The following is a 15,000-nucleotide window of genomic DNA, read 5'->3' on the forward strand; positions in this document are numbered from 1 at the left end:
ATTGATGTGTTTGCATACTGATAGTGTCCTTAGATATCCAGTCATATATTAATATAGTATATTTTTTTTATAGGTTGTGATGACATTTTGTTATGCACAAATGTTCGACAAGGTGCGTTTTTCATGTATGCATCCAGGTTGGGCAGACACCCTTGCTCTTCATAAGTCACTACCTATTTTTTATAAAACGGTATGAAGAATTTTTATTTTTACTAATATTTTTATCACACATTTCTATGTTGGATGTTGATTTTTTTTTTTTTTTTTTTTAATGAAAAAATATTGTGTTCATGCATGAGAATATAGTTAGCACAGTCATATCATGTGACAGTAGTAATAAAACTAATTTGAATAGATAGGATCATGCCAGTTGTTGTTTTGTACTGAAGCTCCTCCGCACTATGCAAAAGTATGTTCATCTTTCAGAAAATTAAGATGTAGAAGCCTATTTGGGAATAGTTAGAAGTAGGGCTTGTGTTACAAAGGTATAGAGTTCTCTTCAAACTTGGATCATGAGTAGTCTGACCAGAAAACTAAAAATGGTAAACTAATATTTTTGCAGATGAAAGATAAACTACGCAGTGCAAAGGAAGGAGCAGATACTGCTGTGTGGCTTGCCATTTCTTATGCTGCTGTCAAACATACAAGTGGACTTTTCTTCCAAGGTTTGTTAAACTTTTGAAGTACATAGTGTATATATGAAAGTAGCATTTGTTCTTCAAGTACTAGATTACCTCCTCCTTTTTGTAATTTTCTTTATGTGAACACTGTTGTAGGGAACTTGCTTACATAATGGTTTGAGAGATGAAATAAAGGAAAATGTAAAGATACACAGTATTTGCATATCTGAATATTTTAACTACAAGGGTAGGTAGTTAATATCTTGATTTTTAAAACAATTTAGATTTTAACAGTCAAGAAACACTAATTTGTGTTAAGGAATTTCATTACTTAGCAGTGCATGAAAAAGAGATACAGTGGTTGGATATGCTAACCTGATTTTCATCAGCCACTTGTTGGTGGGGTTATCATACTTAGCAAGTCAGAGCAATAGAAGTAGAACTATGACTGTGGTGCTGTCTCATTTTCTTTACATATATCTAGTGAGATCAATGATAGGTACTTGCTTGTGTTGGTCTCACTGCTATCAGGAGATGCAGCCTTGAGAAGCTCACACTCATTCTTTAGGCTTTTGATTGGTGCCAAGATCTCTCTATCAACTTCAACTATATTTCTTACACCTTTTCACATGTGAAGAACTGACAACAGGCAACTGCTCCCCTCCTACTACTATCAGCTGGTGATATGGAAACAGTTTATATTAATATAGAACAGACAACAGTCCAAAGTTACTTCCTGGAGAGATCTGTATTTACCTGTTTGTATTTTATGGGAAGGGGAGCTATGCTTGTGGTGTCCCGTCTTCATATCTTGTTTTATCTAGACTGTTTTTAAATTTGTGTATAATTATTCCACACACCACATTTTCATCTAACTTGTTCCAAACATCTATTACTGTGTGGGGAAAGCTGTTCTTTTTCAGGTCTCTTCTATAACTCTTTCTTGATTTTCTTTCCGTGTCCTCTTGTATCTCTACTATCCCATTTTATTAGATCTTCTCTATCAATGGTTTCTATGCCTTTCATGATTCTATAAATAGTTATCAAGTCTTCTCTCTCTTCTTTGCTCTAATGTCTGTAGCTCAAGTTTTGCTAGTCTTTCCTCATGTGAATGTTCTGAGAGTGTTGGTGCCAATTTTGTAATTGCTCTTTGTATTTTTTAAAGTTTTGTTATACATTTTTTTGTACTTGGTGACCACGTCATCACTGCATACTCCAATCTTGGTCTTATCAAAGTGACTAGTATTTTCTTCACCATTTCTTCGTTCAGGTATGTAAATGCCATTTTGATTGTTCTTATTACCGTATTTTCCGGCTTAAAATGTGTATCGGGTTATAATGTGCACCCATGCACTTCGTTATCTCAGTACATAGATAGCGCGCACCGACTTATAACGTGCATGCCAGGAAAAGTCACTGGTGGCTAAAGCTCGTGAACTGCATGTATGCGACTCTTGCTTGCGTTGGTCCATTGTTTTGTGGGAAATTTGAGCCTTGAAAAGTTTATTGAATACAAATGTACATGAAAAATTTCGGATTTTTACAGAAAAATTGTAATTTACTATCCTGAGGGAATAATTCATCTTACAAGTTTTTATCACCGTGTACAAGTTTTTATCGCCATGCAGCAACAAACTATGTTTCGGTTCATAAGTGTCTTTACTGAAGTGACGTTTTGTTTAGTGTAGGCTAGATTGGCAATAGAACTGTCAATCTCGGCCCTGATCTAGCATATACCGGGTGAGTTAAAACGGCCAACGTTCATGATGTTGGTACCAGTGCTGTTTTACGGATCCCAAATATTTGCATAGACTACGATAATTAATGTTAGTAAAAATAAACCAATGAAATAACGGCAATTAATTACTTAGTATCATGTGAACGAGGTTACATGGAGAAGTATTTTTCATTGGCTAGAGCCACCGCTGGGAAATCTGTTGATTTGTCACTAAATTAAGTGTCAGTTTAGGCATCAATCATGACACAACTAAAAAAGTCGGAACTACATGTACCGGTATATGACTCATGTTGTGCGTTGGTCCCTTATTACTTTGTAGCTTAAATAGTTTGTAGGAAATATGATATAAAAAAAGTTTATTGAAAGTAAAATATACAGAAAAATTTCGGGATTTTTACAGAAAATGTTCATTTTATATCTTGAGGAAATAATTCGTCTTTACCATTTTTTATTTAAAACTGAAACAAACTACGGACTGTTTCGTTTTAGCTTTGAACCTGCAATGACAGTGGTGAAATAGGACAGTCTCTCATCGAGGTGACGTTTAGTTAATATAACTCCCGAAAGAGGGTGTTGTAGTCAGGTGTTTGACACGAGTTTATGAACGGCCGCAACAGAATTTGTACCACACCTAAAGTGAAGCAACAAAGCCAACATAAAAATTCAAACTAGGATGCTGTGAACATGGGCAAATATCATGAATATTGATCATGTTTCATGGTGTTTAGGCCTATTTAAACATGAAAAATAAGATTCGATAGATACCTACCTATACCAAATATTTATATAGCCCATGCTGGCGTATTCTTTCATGTCACCATGGCTGTTCTTCTTGTTCTCATGGAACGTCACGGAGAAGTGTGCCGTCCCGACTTTGTGACGGCCAACATCGTCACGTTGTGAAAAAAATTACACACACAGCCGCAGAGTTTTTATCATAGGCCGTAGATAATGCGCACCACCGGATAACGCGCACCCCCCATTTTTAGTCCCTTCCAGCGGAAAAAAGTCGCGCACTATACGCCGGAAAATACGATAACCCCTTCCATACGGTGACGCCTATGTAGGCGTCATGAGGAGCAAGTGGGTATGCGAGGATGTCGACGTTGGTGTCTTGATTATATTTATTGTAGTTGTACCTGTGTGACCCCCATACTCTGTAAACTGGCTTCATCATATTTTCTATGGTTATCAAAATTCACGGGTGAAAGAGAAAACAATTAATACAGCGGTGACTTTATTTTTTATAATGCGAGTATTATGACGCAACATCGCACGTCTGGCAGCTAATGCTCCCTGCGAGATTTTGGCTCATATTGAAGGGGTTAAATTATAAGTTTCTCCAAAAATTTTGTCTATGTTTCTCGGGACATATTGTTCATAATAATGACTCCCAGGTCCTTCTCATTTTCTGCTTTTTTTATTTCTTCTCCCCCAATTTATATGATCCCACTATTCTTTTTTTGCTTCTTCCAAATTCCATTATACTACACTTCTTAATATTGAATTCCATCTCCCACTTCCTACTCCATTCCCATACTTTATTGAGATCACTCTGCAGTGACTCACAATCTTCTACAGTGTTCACTTTTTTCAACAATTTTGTATCGTCTGCAAAGAAGCTCATATAACTTTCAATTCCTTTATCCATATCATTAATAGACATAGCAAACATTATTGGGGCCGGAACTGTTCCTTGTGGAACTCCACTAATCACTTCATCCCAATTAGAGTGTTTGTCTCTTATCACCATTCATTTCTCTTTCATGCAGGAAGTCTTCAATCCACTTCAGCAGTTTCCCTATATTCCTCCTGCAGTTTCTAATTTTTTTAGTAATTTCTTATGTAGCACCTTATCAAAAGCTTTTTTCAGGTCTAGAAATGCACAATCAGCCCATCCATCTCTTTCTTGTATTACATCTATTAGCCTTGAATAGAAACATATTAAGTTTGTGACCCATAATCGTCCTTGTCTAAATCCAAATTGCCTTGGATTTAGTACTTTTCCTTCTTTCAATGAACTGTTTATTAGACTGTATTTTGTGTGTTAATTCATTCATGCATTTTCTCAAAATCCAGTTTGCCATTTCATCTGATCCATGCGATTTTCTGACATCGAGATTACTCAAGTGATTCATTATTTCTTTCCTTGTTACTTCTATCTCTTTCATAGGGGGGACTTTCTCCTCCCACTCGATATCTCTTAAGTTGTATGTTCTCCTTCGTAAACACCAATTTAAAATGCTTGTTCATAATTTCTGCCATTTCTATTTCCTCTGTGTGTTCAACTCCTCCTTGTCGTAGTTCCTCCAATTCTTGTTTGTTTTTCAGTTTGTTGTTTATAAATCTATAAAATAGTTTTGATTGATCTTTACATTTTTCTATGACATCTTTTTCGTATTTTCTCTTCTCTTGTCTGCACACTTGTACATATTGATTTCTATAAGTAGTATATATTTTCCATTTTTCACGTCTTTTGTCTTTTTTCCATTTTATCCAAGGTTTATCTCTTTTGTCTTTTAACTCCCTACATCTTTTGTTGTACCAAGGTTACTCTCATATTCAAAGAAGGTGACAAAAAGAATCCAAATAACTACAGGCCTATAAGTTTGACTTCAATCATAGAAAAAATGATGGAAACTATCATCAGAGATGCTATCGAACATCATTTACAAAGTAACTGTTTGATAAATGATAGCCAGCATGGTTTCAGACAGAAATGTTCTTGCGTGACTAACTTACTTGAATTCTACAACACAATTATCTCAAATTATGACAAAAGAAACAATATAGATTTAGGTAATATATCTCGACTTTGCAAAAGCTTTTGATACCGTCCTCCACGAAAGACTACTTACTAAATTAGCCTCACACGGAATAAGTGGTAGCCTATTAAGTTGGACTAGTAATTGGTTGAATGATTGAAAACAGAGTTGTTTTAAATGGAAAAACTTCTGGATGGAAAAATGTTACAAGTAGAGCTCCTCAAGGTTCCATTCTCGGGCCACTTCTATTCATAGTATATATAAATGATATAGACCATGGACTAAAATCTACTGTTTCCATATTTGCTGATGATACAAAATTGTGCAGAATGGCAAATAATCACTTAAATCAATTAGATATTCAAGAAGATTTAGATAAATTACAGCAATGGTCTGAAAAGTGGCTAATAAAATTTAACACAAGTAAATGCAAGGTAATGCACACAGGTAAAAATAACAGTAAGTACGATTACAAGTTATTTGGAAATTCGTTAACAAAATTGGATAGTGAAAAGGATCTCGGGGTAATTATCAGTAACGATCTCAAATCATCCAAGCAGTGTATTTCAGCCTCTGAGAAAGCAAACAAGATTCTAGGACTGATTGCATGATCTTTTGACTTCAAAAGTCCGTCACTCATTAATAAGTTATATAAATCGTTAGTTCGTCCACATTTGGAATATGCTGTTTTCGTATGGTCACCAAATCTCATTAGAGACATTGACAGATTGGAAAAAGTACAATGGCAAGCTACAAAGCTGATTCCAAATATCAAAAATAAATCATACGAAAATCATCTAAAACATATATATATGAATCTGTTTTCCTTTAAAAAGTTTAGACTCAGATGTGACTTGATGGAGGTCTTTAAGATTTTAACGGGAATTAACAATATAAAAAGTGACAAAATTTTTATACTGAATGAGAATCCAACAAGAAACAATGGTCTCAAACTGTCCGGAAATAGATTTAATTTGGAAGTGAGTAGAAACAACTTCCCCAACTGTGTAGTTAATGAATGGGATAAACTTCCTGCAGAGGCAGTGCAATGTAGTTCAGTTCGAAGCTTTAAGAATCATTTAGATAAACACCTAAGCAAGATGCTGTAATGACTATCATTTATTTTATATTATTTGTTTATTTGTTTTGTTATCATTTGTCCGTTTGCTTATTATTGTTTGTTTGATTCTCATTTATTATTGGTTATGTCAATTTATTATTATTTACTATTTACCTGTTTATTATATAATTATACCTATGCATTTATTTATTTTATTTATTATTTACATTATTGTTGTTTCTATTTATTCATTTATTTGTTTATCATTATTAGGATTTTTTTTGCATCCAACCTAGATATGGACCAAAAGGTCTCATGTTGGCATGCTCCACCTTTGTAATTCTTTGTAATATCCTTTTTCTTGTTTTTGTCTTGAAACATACTTTTCCACTCCTTTATAAATTTTTGTCAAAATATTCCATTTCTCTTCTACTGTTGTTTCCTCTTTGTTTATCCTTTCCCAGTCTGCTCTTTGAAAGAATTCTCTTATTTTATATTAAAAAAAAAAAAAAAAAATCCATACATCAATCTTCCCTTTCTATATTGTTCATTTTTTCCATGTGTTTTTCCTCATTTAGTTCCAGTTCAACCAATATGTGGTTACTTATTGCTGTCTTATATTCAATCTTGTCCACTATTTCGGGTTCCCATCCCTGTCCTCCACTTCCATCATAATCATCTCTACTCTATTCTTTCCATATGTGACATTCCTCACATTTATATCCTAGTCAGGAACATAGCTCCACCCCCTTGTTTTACCTCTCTGTTTCTAATCCAATAGTTACATGCACCATTTCCTACACTCTACAATTCTCATTATGTCCAGTTCTTTTTCCTTTAGGTAATCATTCAGTTCGTTCAAGCCTGTTTTTAAGCCATCTATATTTGTGTAAAACACTTTTAATTTTCTGCTACTTCCATCATGTTTTCTGTTTCCTTTCCATTTTTCTCTGCTATGAACCATTTCCTCACTCATATCCACTACTCTCCAATAGAATTTCTCTTTGACTCTGTTCTTTTCTCGTTTTTTCCTTAGCTTCGAGTCTTTTTGTTTTCTCATCCTGTCTTTCCTCTTTATTCATTTCTCTTTTTATCCATACCTGTTTATATTGCTCACTGTCTGCTAGTTTCCCTGTTTTTGCTAAGATATTCTCTGCTGTCATTTGTGACCTGAATTTAACTTTAATTGGTTTGGTTTTATCTGTATTATCTATATATTTCTCCAATTTCTTTCCCTGTTTCTTGTCCATCCTCTTGAACTACTTCTAATATCTTGTTTACCGGTACCTTTTCCTTCTCTTTTACTCTTGTGGTCCTATTTGGATTATGCTTCTCTTCCATTCCTAATATAATTATACATTTCTTTTTGTCCGCTAAGTCTCTTACTATATTCTCCTTCTCTCTCATCACTTTAATAACTGTGTCCTTAATTTTTTCTTGCATCTGTTGTGTCACTATATCTCTAAATACAATATTGTTGTTCTCTTGGACTTTTCTCCAACCCTATGCTTCTTTTGCTATGGACTCTTTATTCTCTTTATTATTATTCTTTAATTCCTCATTCTCATCTTTTACTGTACTTCTTTTAATTGTCTTTTTAATTCTTCTATATCTTTAGTTAGGTTTTGGTTCTCCTTCTTTAGTTCTTCCAGTTTATGAACTCTTTGGGTAACTAGTGTTAATTGGTTAAACCTAATCTCCCATGCTTCTTTCATTTTTTTTAGTTTCTCCTCTAGATTTACTAGTCAGGGGAGGTTGTCATCTCCTCCCTCATTAAATCCATAAAAGCAGTTATCTTCTCTTTCCATTGAGTTGCTATTATCTATATTTCTGCTTTTGACACCTCTGCTCCCCTGTTCTACCTCGTCTGTGTGTTCTGCACACCTTTTGTTTACACCCCTTCTAATGTCTAGGGCCCATTCGTTCCCTTCCACATTTCCTTCCATTTTCCTCAGTAATCCCTCCCTTTCTCTTTTTTCTTCACCTTCCCACTACACCACGAGTTTTCCCCTTTCTTATTAATACAGCAAAGGTACTCCCTCATTGTTGAGATCGACGAAACTTGAATTTTTCCTGTAGTTCCAAACTACGCTGTCACTTCGACTGATGTGTATGTACCTAGTTGTATTTTATGGGAAGGGGAGCTATGCTCGTGGCGTCCCGTCATCATATCTCATTATATCTAGACTTTTTAAATTCATGTATTGTTTTTGCACACACCACTTTCTCATCTAACTTGTTCCAAATGCCTATTACTCTGTGGGGAAAGCGGTTCTTTTTCAGATCTCTTCTCTGTCTTTCTTGATTCTCTTTCCATGTCATCTTGTATTTCTACTATCCCATTTTATTAGATCCTCTCTCTCAATAGTTTCTATGCCTTTCATGATTCAATGAATAGTTATCAAGTCTCCTCTCTCTCTTCTCTGCTCTAATGTCTGTAGCTCAAGTTTTGCTAGTCTCTCTTCATATGATAGTTCTGAGAGTGTTGGTGGCAATTTTGTAATTGCTCTTTGTATTCTTTCAAGTTTTGTTATACATTTTTTGTACTTGGTGACCACATCGTTGCTGCATACTCTAATCTTGGTCTTATCAAAGTGACCTGTATTTTCTTCACCATTTGTTCGTCCAGGTATGTAAATGCCACTTTGATTGTTCTTATTAAATTATAAGCTTCTCCAAAAATCTTGTTTATATGTTTCTCAGGGGACATATTCATAATAATGACTCCTAGGTCTTTCTCATTTTCTACTTTTTTTCATTTCTTCTCCCAATTTATATGATCCCACTATTCTTTTTTTGCTTCTTCCAAATTCCACTATACTACACTTTTTAATATTGAATTCCATCTCCCACTTCCTAATCCATTCCCAGACTTTATTGAGATCACTCTGTAGTGACTCACAATCTTCTTCAGTGTTCACTTTTTTCAAAAAAATTTCATCATACACAAAGCTCATATAACTTTCAATTCCTTTTCCATATCATTAATATATATAGCAAACATTATTAGGGTCAGAACTGTTCCTTGTGGAACACCACTTATCACTTCATCCCAATTAGAGTGTTTGTCTCTTATCACTACTCTCATTTTTCTTTCATGCAAGAAGTCTTCCATCCACTTCAGCAGTTTGTCCTGTATTCCTCCTGCAGTTTCTAATTTCTCTAGCAACTTCTTATGTGGCACCTTATCAAAAGCTTTTTTCAGGTCTAGAAATGCACAATCGGCTCATCCATTTCCTACTTGTATTACATCTATTAGCTTTGAATAGAAGCACATTAAGTTTATGACGCATGATCGTCCTTGTCTGAATCCAAATTGCCTTGGATTTAGTACGTTGTTTTTTTTCCAAATGCCTTACCCTTCTACTTTCGATAATTCTTTCACAAATTTTTGCTATTGTACTTGTTAGAGAGACTGGTCTATAGTTAGTAGGGCCTTCTTTGTTTCCCCTTTTATATATTGGTACTATATTTGCTCTTTTCCAATATTTTGGAACTTTTCCTTCTTTCAATGAACTGTCTATTAGGCTATGTATTTTGTCTGTTAGTTCATTCCTGCATTCTCTCAAAATCCAGTTTGCGATTTTCTGACATCAAGATTACTCAAGTGTTTCATTATTTCATTCCTTGATACTTCTATCTTTTTCATAGGGGGACTTTCTCCTCCCATTCTATATCTCTAGGTTGCATGTTGTCCCTCGTATACACTGATTTAAAATGCTTGTTCATAATATCTACCATTTCTATTTCCTCTTTGTATTCAACACCTCCTTGCCATAGTTTCTCTTATTCTTGTTTGTTTTTCAGTTTGTTGTTTACATATCTGTAAAATAGTTTTGATTGATCTTTACATTTTTCTATGACATCTTTTTCATATTTTCTCTTTTCTTCTCTGCACACTTATACATATTGATTTCTATAACTAGTGATATATTTTCCATTTTTCAGGTCTTGTCTTTTTTCCATTTTAACCAAGCTTTATCTCTTTTGTCTTTTAACTCCCTACATCTTTTGTTGTACCAGCACTTTACATATTCTTTTTCTTGCTTTTGTCTTGAGGCATACTTTTCCACTCCTTCTTTATAAATTTTTGTCAATATTTTCCATTTCTCTTCTACTGTTGTTTCCTCCTTGTGTATTCTTTCCCAGTCTGCTTTTTGAAAGAATTCTCTTAATTTATATAAAAAAAAAAAAAAAATTCCATACATCAATCTTCCCTTTCTATATTGTTCATTTTTTCATGTATTTTTCCTCCTTTGGTTCCAGTTTGACCAATATGTGGTCACTTTTACTTATTGGTGTCATATATTCAATCTTGTCCACTATTTCAGGTTCTGATGTGATTATTAGGTCCAGTCTCATTGGTTCTTCCTCATTTTTATACCTAGTATTCTCTTGTATCCATTGCATCATTGTATGTTCTATAATCATACCAAGTAGTATATTTCCCCATAGGTCATCTTCACCCTTTACTGTCATCTCTTCCCAGCAGATTTCTTTACAATTAAAGTCACCCATTATAACTATTCTTCCTCCATCTTCCATTATCTTATTTAGTGTTATCCTTGTGTCTTCTAACAAACTTTTGTGTTCTCTCTCTTCCCACGATGCCATTTTAGGAGGCACATAATTTACCACAAACTTCCTGCTCTTCCAATCCCTGTCCTCCACTTCCATCATAACCATCTCTACTCCATTCCTTCCATATGTGACATTCCTCACATTTATATCCTTAGTCAGGAACATAATTCCAGCCCCTTGTTTTACCTTTCTGTTTCTAATCCAGTATTTATACACACCATGTCCCACACTGTTGGGTGGTAGTGGACCTTCCAATTTTGTCTCTAGAATTCCCATTATGTCCGATTTTTTTCCCTTCAGATAATCATTCAGTTCGTTCAAGACACTTTTAATTTTCTGTTACTTCCATTGTGTTTTCCATTTCCCTTCTGTTTTCCTCTGCTATGAACCATTTCCTCACTTTCATATTCACTACTCTCCAATAGAATTTCTCTTTTTGTCTCTGTTCTTTTCTCGTTTTTTTCTTTAGCTTCTAGTCTTTTTGTCTTCTCATCTTCTCTTTCCTCTTTATTCATTTCTCTTTTTATCCATATCTTTTTATATTGTTCACTGTCTGCTAGTTTCCCTGCTTTTGCTAAGATATTCTCTGCTGTCGTTTGTGACCTGAATTTAACTTTAATTGGTCTGGTCTTATCTGTATTGTATATCCCGAGCCTATACATTTCATCTATTTGTTTCCCTATTTCTTGTTCATCTTGAACTACTTCTAACATATTATTTACTTTTTCCTTTTCCTCCTTTATTTTTGTAGTCCTATTTAGATTGTACTTCTCTTCCATCCTTAATATAATTATACATATCTTTTTATCTGCTAAGTCTCTTATTATATTCTCCTTCTCCCTCATCACTTTAATAAATGTGCTTTCAGTTTGTTCTTTCATCTGCTGTTTCATTATACACTCAAACCTCATTTTTCCGGATTAATTGGTGCAGCTACCTGTCCGGATAATGAAAAAATTCGGATATTGATTTTTTTTTTATTTTAGTCCAAAATACAAAGTTATAAACCCAAATTCACCCTTCAACTAACCTTAACACATAGTGGAACATAACACATTGGTTTGAGGTTGAAATAAGTGTTCTTTACTCGTTTTCATCTGATGAAAATCCCTCCAAATCTGGTGGTGGGGTACTTGCATCTTGTGATGGGCCAGGTTCACAGACTTGAGCTGGTGGTGCAGGAGTGAAAAAACTTGTTATTTTTCCTTGACAACCTGCCTGGTGCTGCTCCTTGATCAATTCCCTCAACATTCTCAGAGATCCATAATGTGAGGCAGTTTCAGGGATGGTGCTGTAAGTCGTATAATCAAGTAAGGCATCGACGTATGAGCAGAGTTGAGAAAGCCTAACTTTCTTCACATTCACATCTGGCTCCTCTTCACTGCTACTGTCCTCCCCTTCACCAGTTACAGAGGCAATGATTTCGTTGTCGTTCATTTCATGGTGTCCCTGAACTTCATCTTGCTCCTACAGCCACTCACACACATCATCAACACTTGATCCGGTCTCGCCGCCATTTTGTAGCATCCTGCATATGTCTTCAGCCTCGATTCCTTCAAAGTCAGCCACAAATTCTTTGTCTTTCAGTAGTTTTTTCCAGCAGTTGGACAGTGTCAATGGCTTCAATGAATCCCAGACTATTTTCATTCGTCACGGTAGTGTCTTTATGTTGAATGATCTGGCTGATCTTATGACCTGTTGTCCTTGCAATCTTTATGCCCACTTTCAAAAGGAATGTATCAAGGATTGGACATGTGTGTGTATATATATACATATACATATATATATATATTAATGTATGTATATATATGCATATATATATATATATATACATACATATATATATATATATATATATATATATATATGTATATATATATGTGTGTATATATGTATTATATGTGTGTATATATATATATATATATATACATATGTATATATATATATATATATATATATATATATATATATAAATATATATATATATATATAATCAAATGAGTGAGTGGCCTTACCTAATCTCGGGAACCAGTAGCGTTCTGAGTTTGAATAGTTTTATCCTTCGATAGCTGAGTGGTTTAAGGCACTGACTTGGGAGCCTCTTGGTGTCAGAGCAGTAGGTTCAAATCCTCTGCTCAATGGTCATAAAAGTTATCTGATTGATGTTGCTGTTCATTAGCAAATTACTCATATGGTTACAATGACGATAGCGCAAAAGGGATTTGTTCCGGTCCTTACCCCCTGCTATGTGTGTGGTTGGCTATTTGGTGAAAAAGGTACATATGGGCCGCAGTGAGTGGCCTTACCTAATCTCGGGAACCAGTAGCGTTCTGAGTTCAAATAGTTTTTATCATTAATAGCTGAGTAGTTTAAGACACTGACTTGGGAACCTCTTGGCGCCAGAGCAGTAGGTTTGAATCCTCTGTGCAATGGTCATAAAAATGATCTGATTGATATCGCTGTTCACTAGTGAATTACTCATATGATTACAATGACGATGGCATGAAAGGGATTTGTTCTGGTCCTTACCCCCTGCTACGTGTGTGGTTGGCTATTTGGTGAAAAAGGTATATATGGGCCGCAGTGAGTGGCCTTACCTGATCTCGGGAACCAGTAGCATTCTGAGTTCAAATAGATTTAACCATTGATAGCTGAGTAGTTTAACCCCTTCCATACGGTGCCGCACACGTAGGCGTCATGAGGAGCAAGTGGATTCGCGACGCTGCCATATCGGCGTCTTGATTATATTTATTGTAGTCGCCCCTGTGTTTTTACATTCTCCCAAATGCGCCCTGAATCCCATTCTCTGTGGTTTTCAAAATTCGCGGGTGAAAGAGAGAACGATCGATATAAGCGGTGACTATATTTTATGATGCGAATTTTATTACGACACGTCATACGGCTGGCATTGGCTGCTGCCCGCGAGATTTAAGTTCTGTACTGAAGTGGTTAAGGCACTGACTTGGGAGCCTCTTGGCGCCAGAGCAGTAGGTTCGAATCCTCTGAGCAGCGGTCATAGAAATTATCTGACGTGTGTGGGTATATATGTATATATATATATATATATATATATGTATATATATATATATATATATATATATATATATATATATATGTATATATATATAAATTCATATACATATATACATATATATATATATATATATATATATATATATATATATATGTACACATATATATATGTGTGTATGTATATGTATATTTACAAATCTGTAAAATAGTTTTGGTTAATCTTTACACTTTTCTATGACATCTTTTTCATATTTTCTCTTTTCCTCTCTGCACGTTTGTACATATTCATTTCTATAACAAGTATACATTTTCCATTTTTCAGGCCTTCTGTCTTTTTTCCATCTGGTCCAAGCTTTGTCTCTTTTGTCTTTTAACTCCCTACAACTTTTGTTGTACCAGCATTTTACATATTCTTTTTCTTGTTTTTGTCTTGGGACATACTTTTCCACTCCTTTTTTGTAATTTTTTTTCAAAATATTCCATTTCTCTTCCACTGTTGTTTCTTCTTTGTATATTTCTTCCCAGTTTTCTTGTTGAAAGAATTATCTTATTTTATCAAAGTTTGTTTTTTCATACATCATTCTTCCTTTTCTATATTGTCCATTTCTTTTCATGTGTTTTTCTTCATTTAGTTCCAGTTCAATCAATATGTGGTCACTTACTTATTGGTGTTTTATATTCAATCTTGTCCACAGATGTAATCATTAGGTCTAGTCTCCATGGTTCTTCCTCATTTCTATACCTAGTGTTCTCCTGTATCCAATGTGTCATTGTATTGTCAGTAATCATCTCAAGTAGAGCGTTTCCCCATGAGCCGTCTCCACCCTTTACTGTCATCTCTTCCCAGCAGATTTCTTTGCAATTAAAGTCGCCCATCATAACTATTCTTCCTCCATCTTATTTAATGTTATCTTTGTGTCCTCTAACATACTTTTATGTTCACTCTCTTCCCACGAGGCTGTTTTTGGAGGCACATAATTTATCACAAACTTTCTGCTCTTCTTATCTCTGTCTTCCACTTCGATCATAATCATCTCTACTGTATTCTTTCCATATGTGACACACCTCACGTTTATATCCTTCTTAGTCAGGAACATAACTCCACCCCCTTGCTTTGTCTCTCTGTTTCTAATCCAATAATTATATGCATCATGTCCTACACTGTTGGGTGGTAGTGGACCTTTTAATTTTGTTTTTACAATT

General features: G+C 34.7%; 1 protein-coding gene across 2 annotated transcripts in view; it reads left to right on the forward strand.

The window, feature by feature from the left end:
* LOC143035845 (uncharacterized) overlaps window positions 1–15,000 on the forward strand; it is a 181,943-nt gene that overhangs the window by 142,489 nt on the left and 24,454 nt on the right. For both annotated transcript variants that reach the window (XM_076202909.1, XM_076202910.1), the window contains exons 7-8: window positions 74–190; window positions 563–665. In XM_076202909.1, the coding sequence (XP_076059024.1) occupies window positions 74–190; window positions 563–665 (220 nt within the window). The remainder of the gene's footprint in view (window positions 1–73; window positions 191–562; window positions 666–15,000) is intronic.

The sequence above is a fragment of the Oratosquilla oratoria genome, chromosome 19 (genome assembly GCF_046742065.1).
Source record: "Oratosquilla oratoria isolate Oo_2021 chromosome 19, ASM4674206v1, whole genome shotgun sequence".
In the NCBI taxonomy this organism is placed as follows: Eukaryota; Metazoa; Arthropoda; class Malacostraca; order Stomatopoda; family Squillidae; genus Oratosquilla; species Oratosquilla oratoria.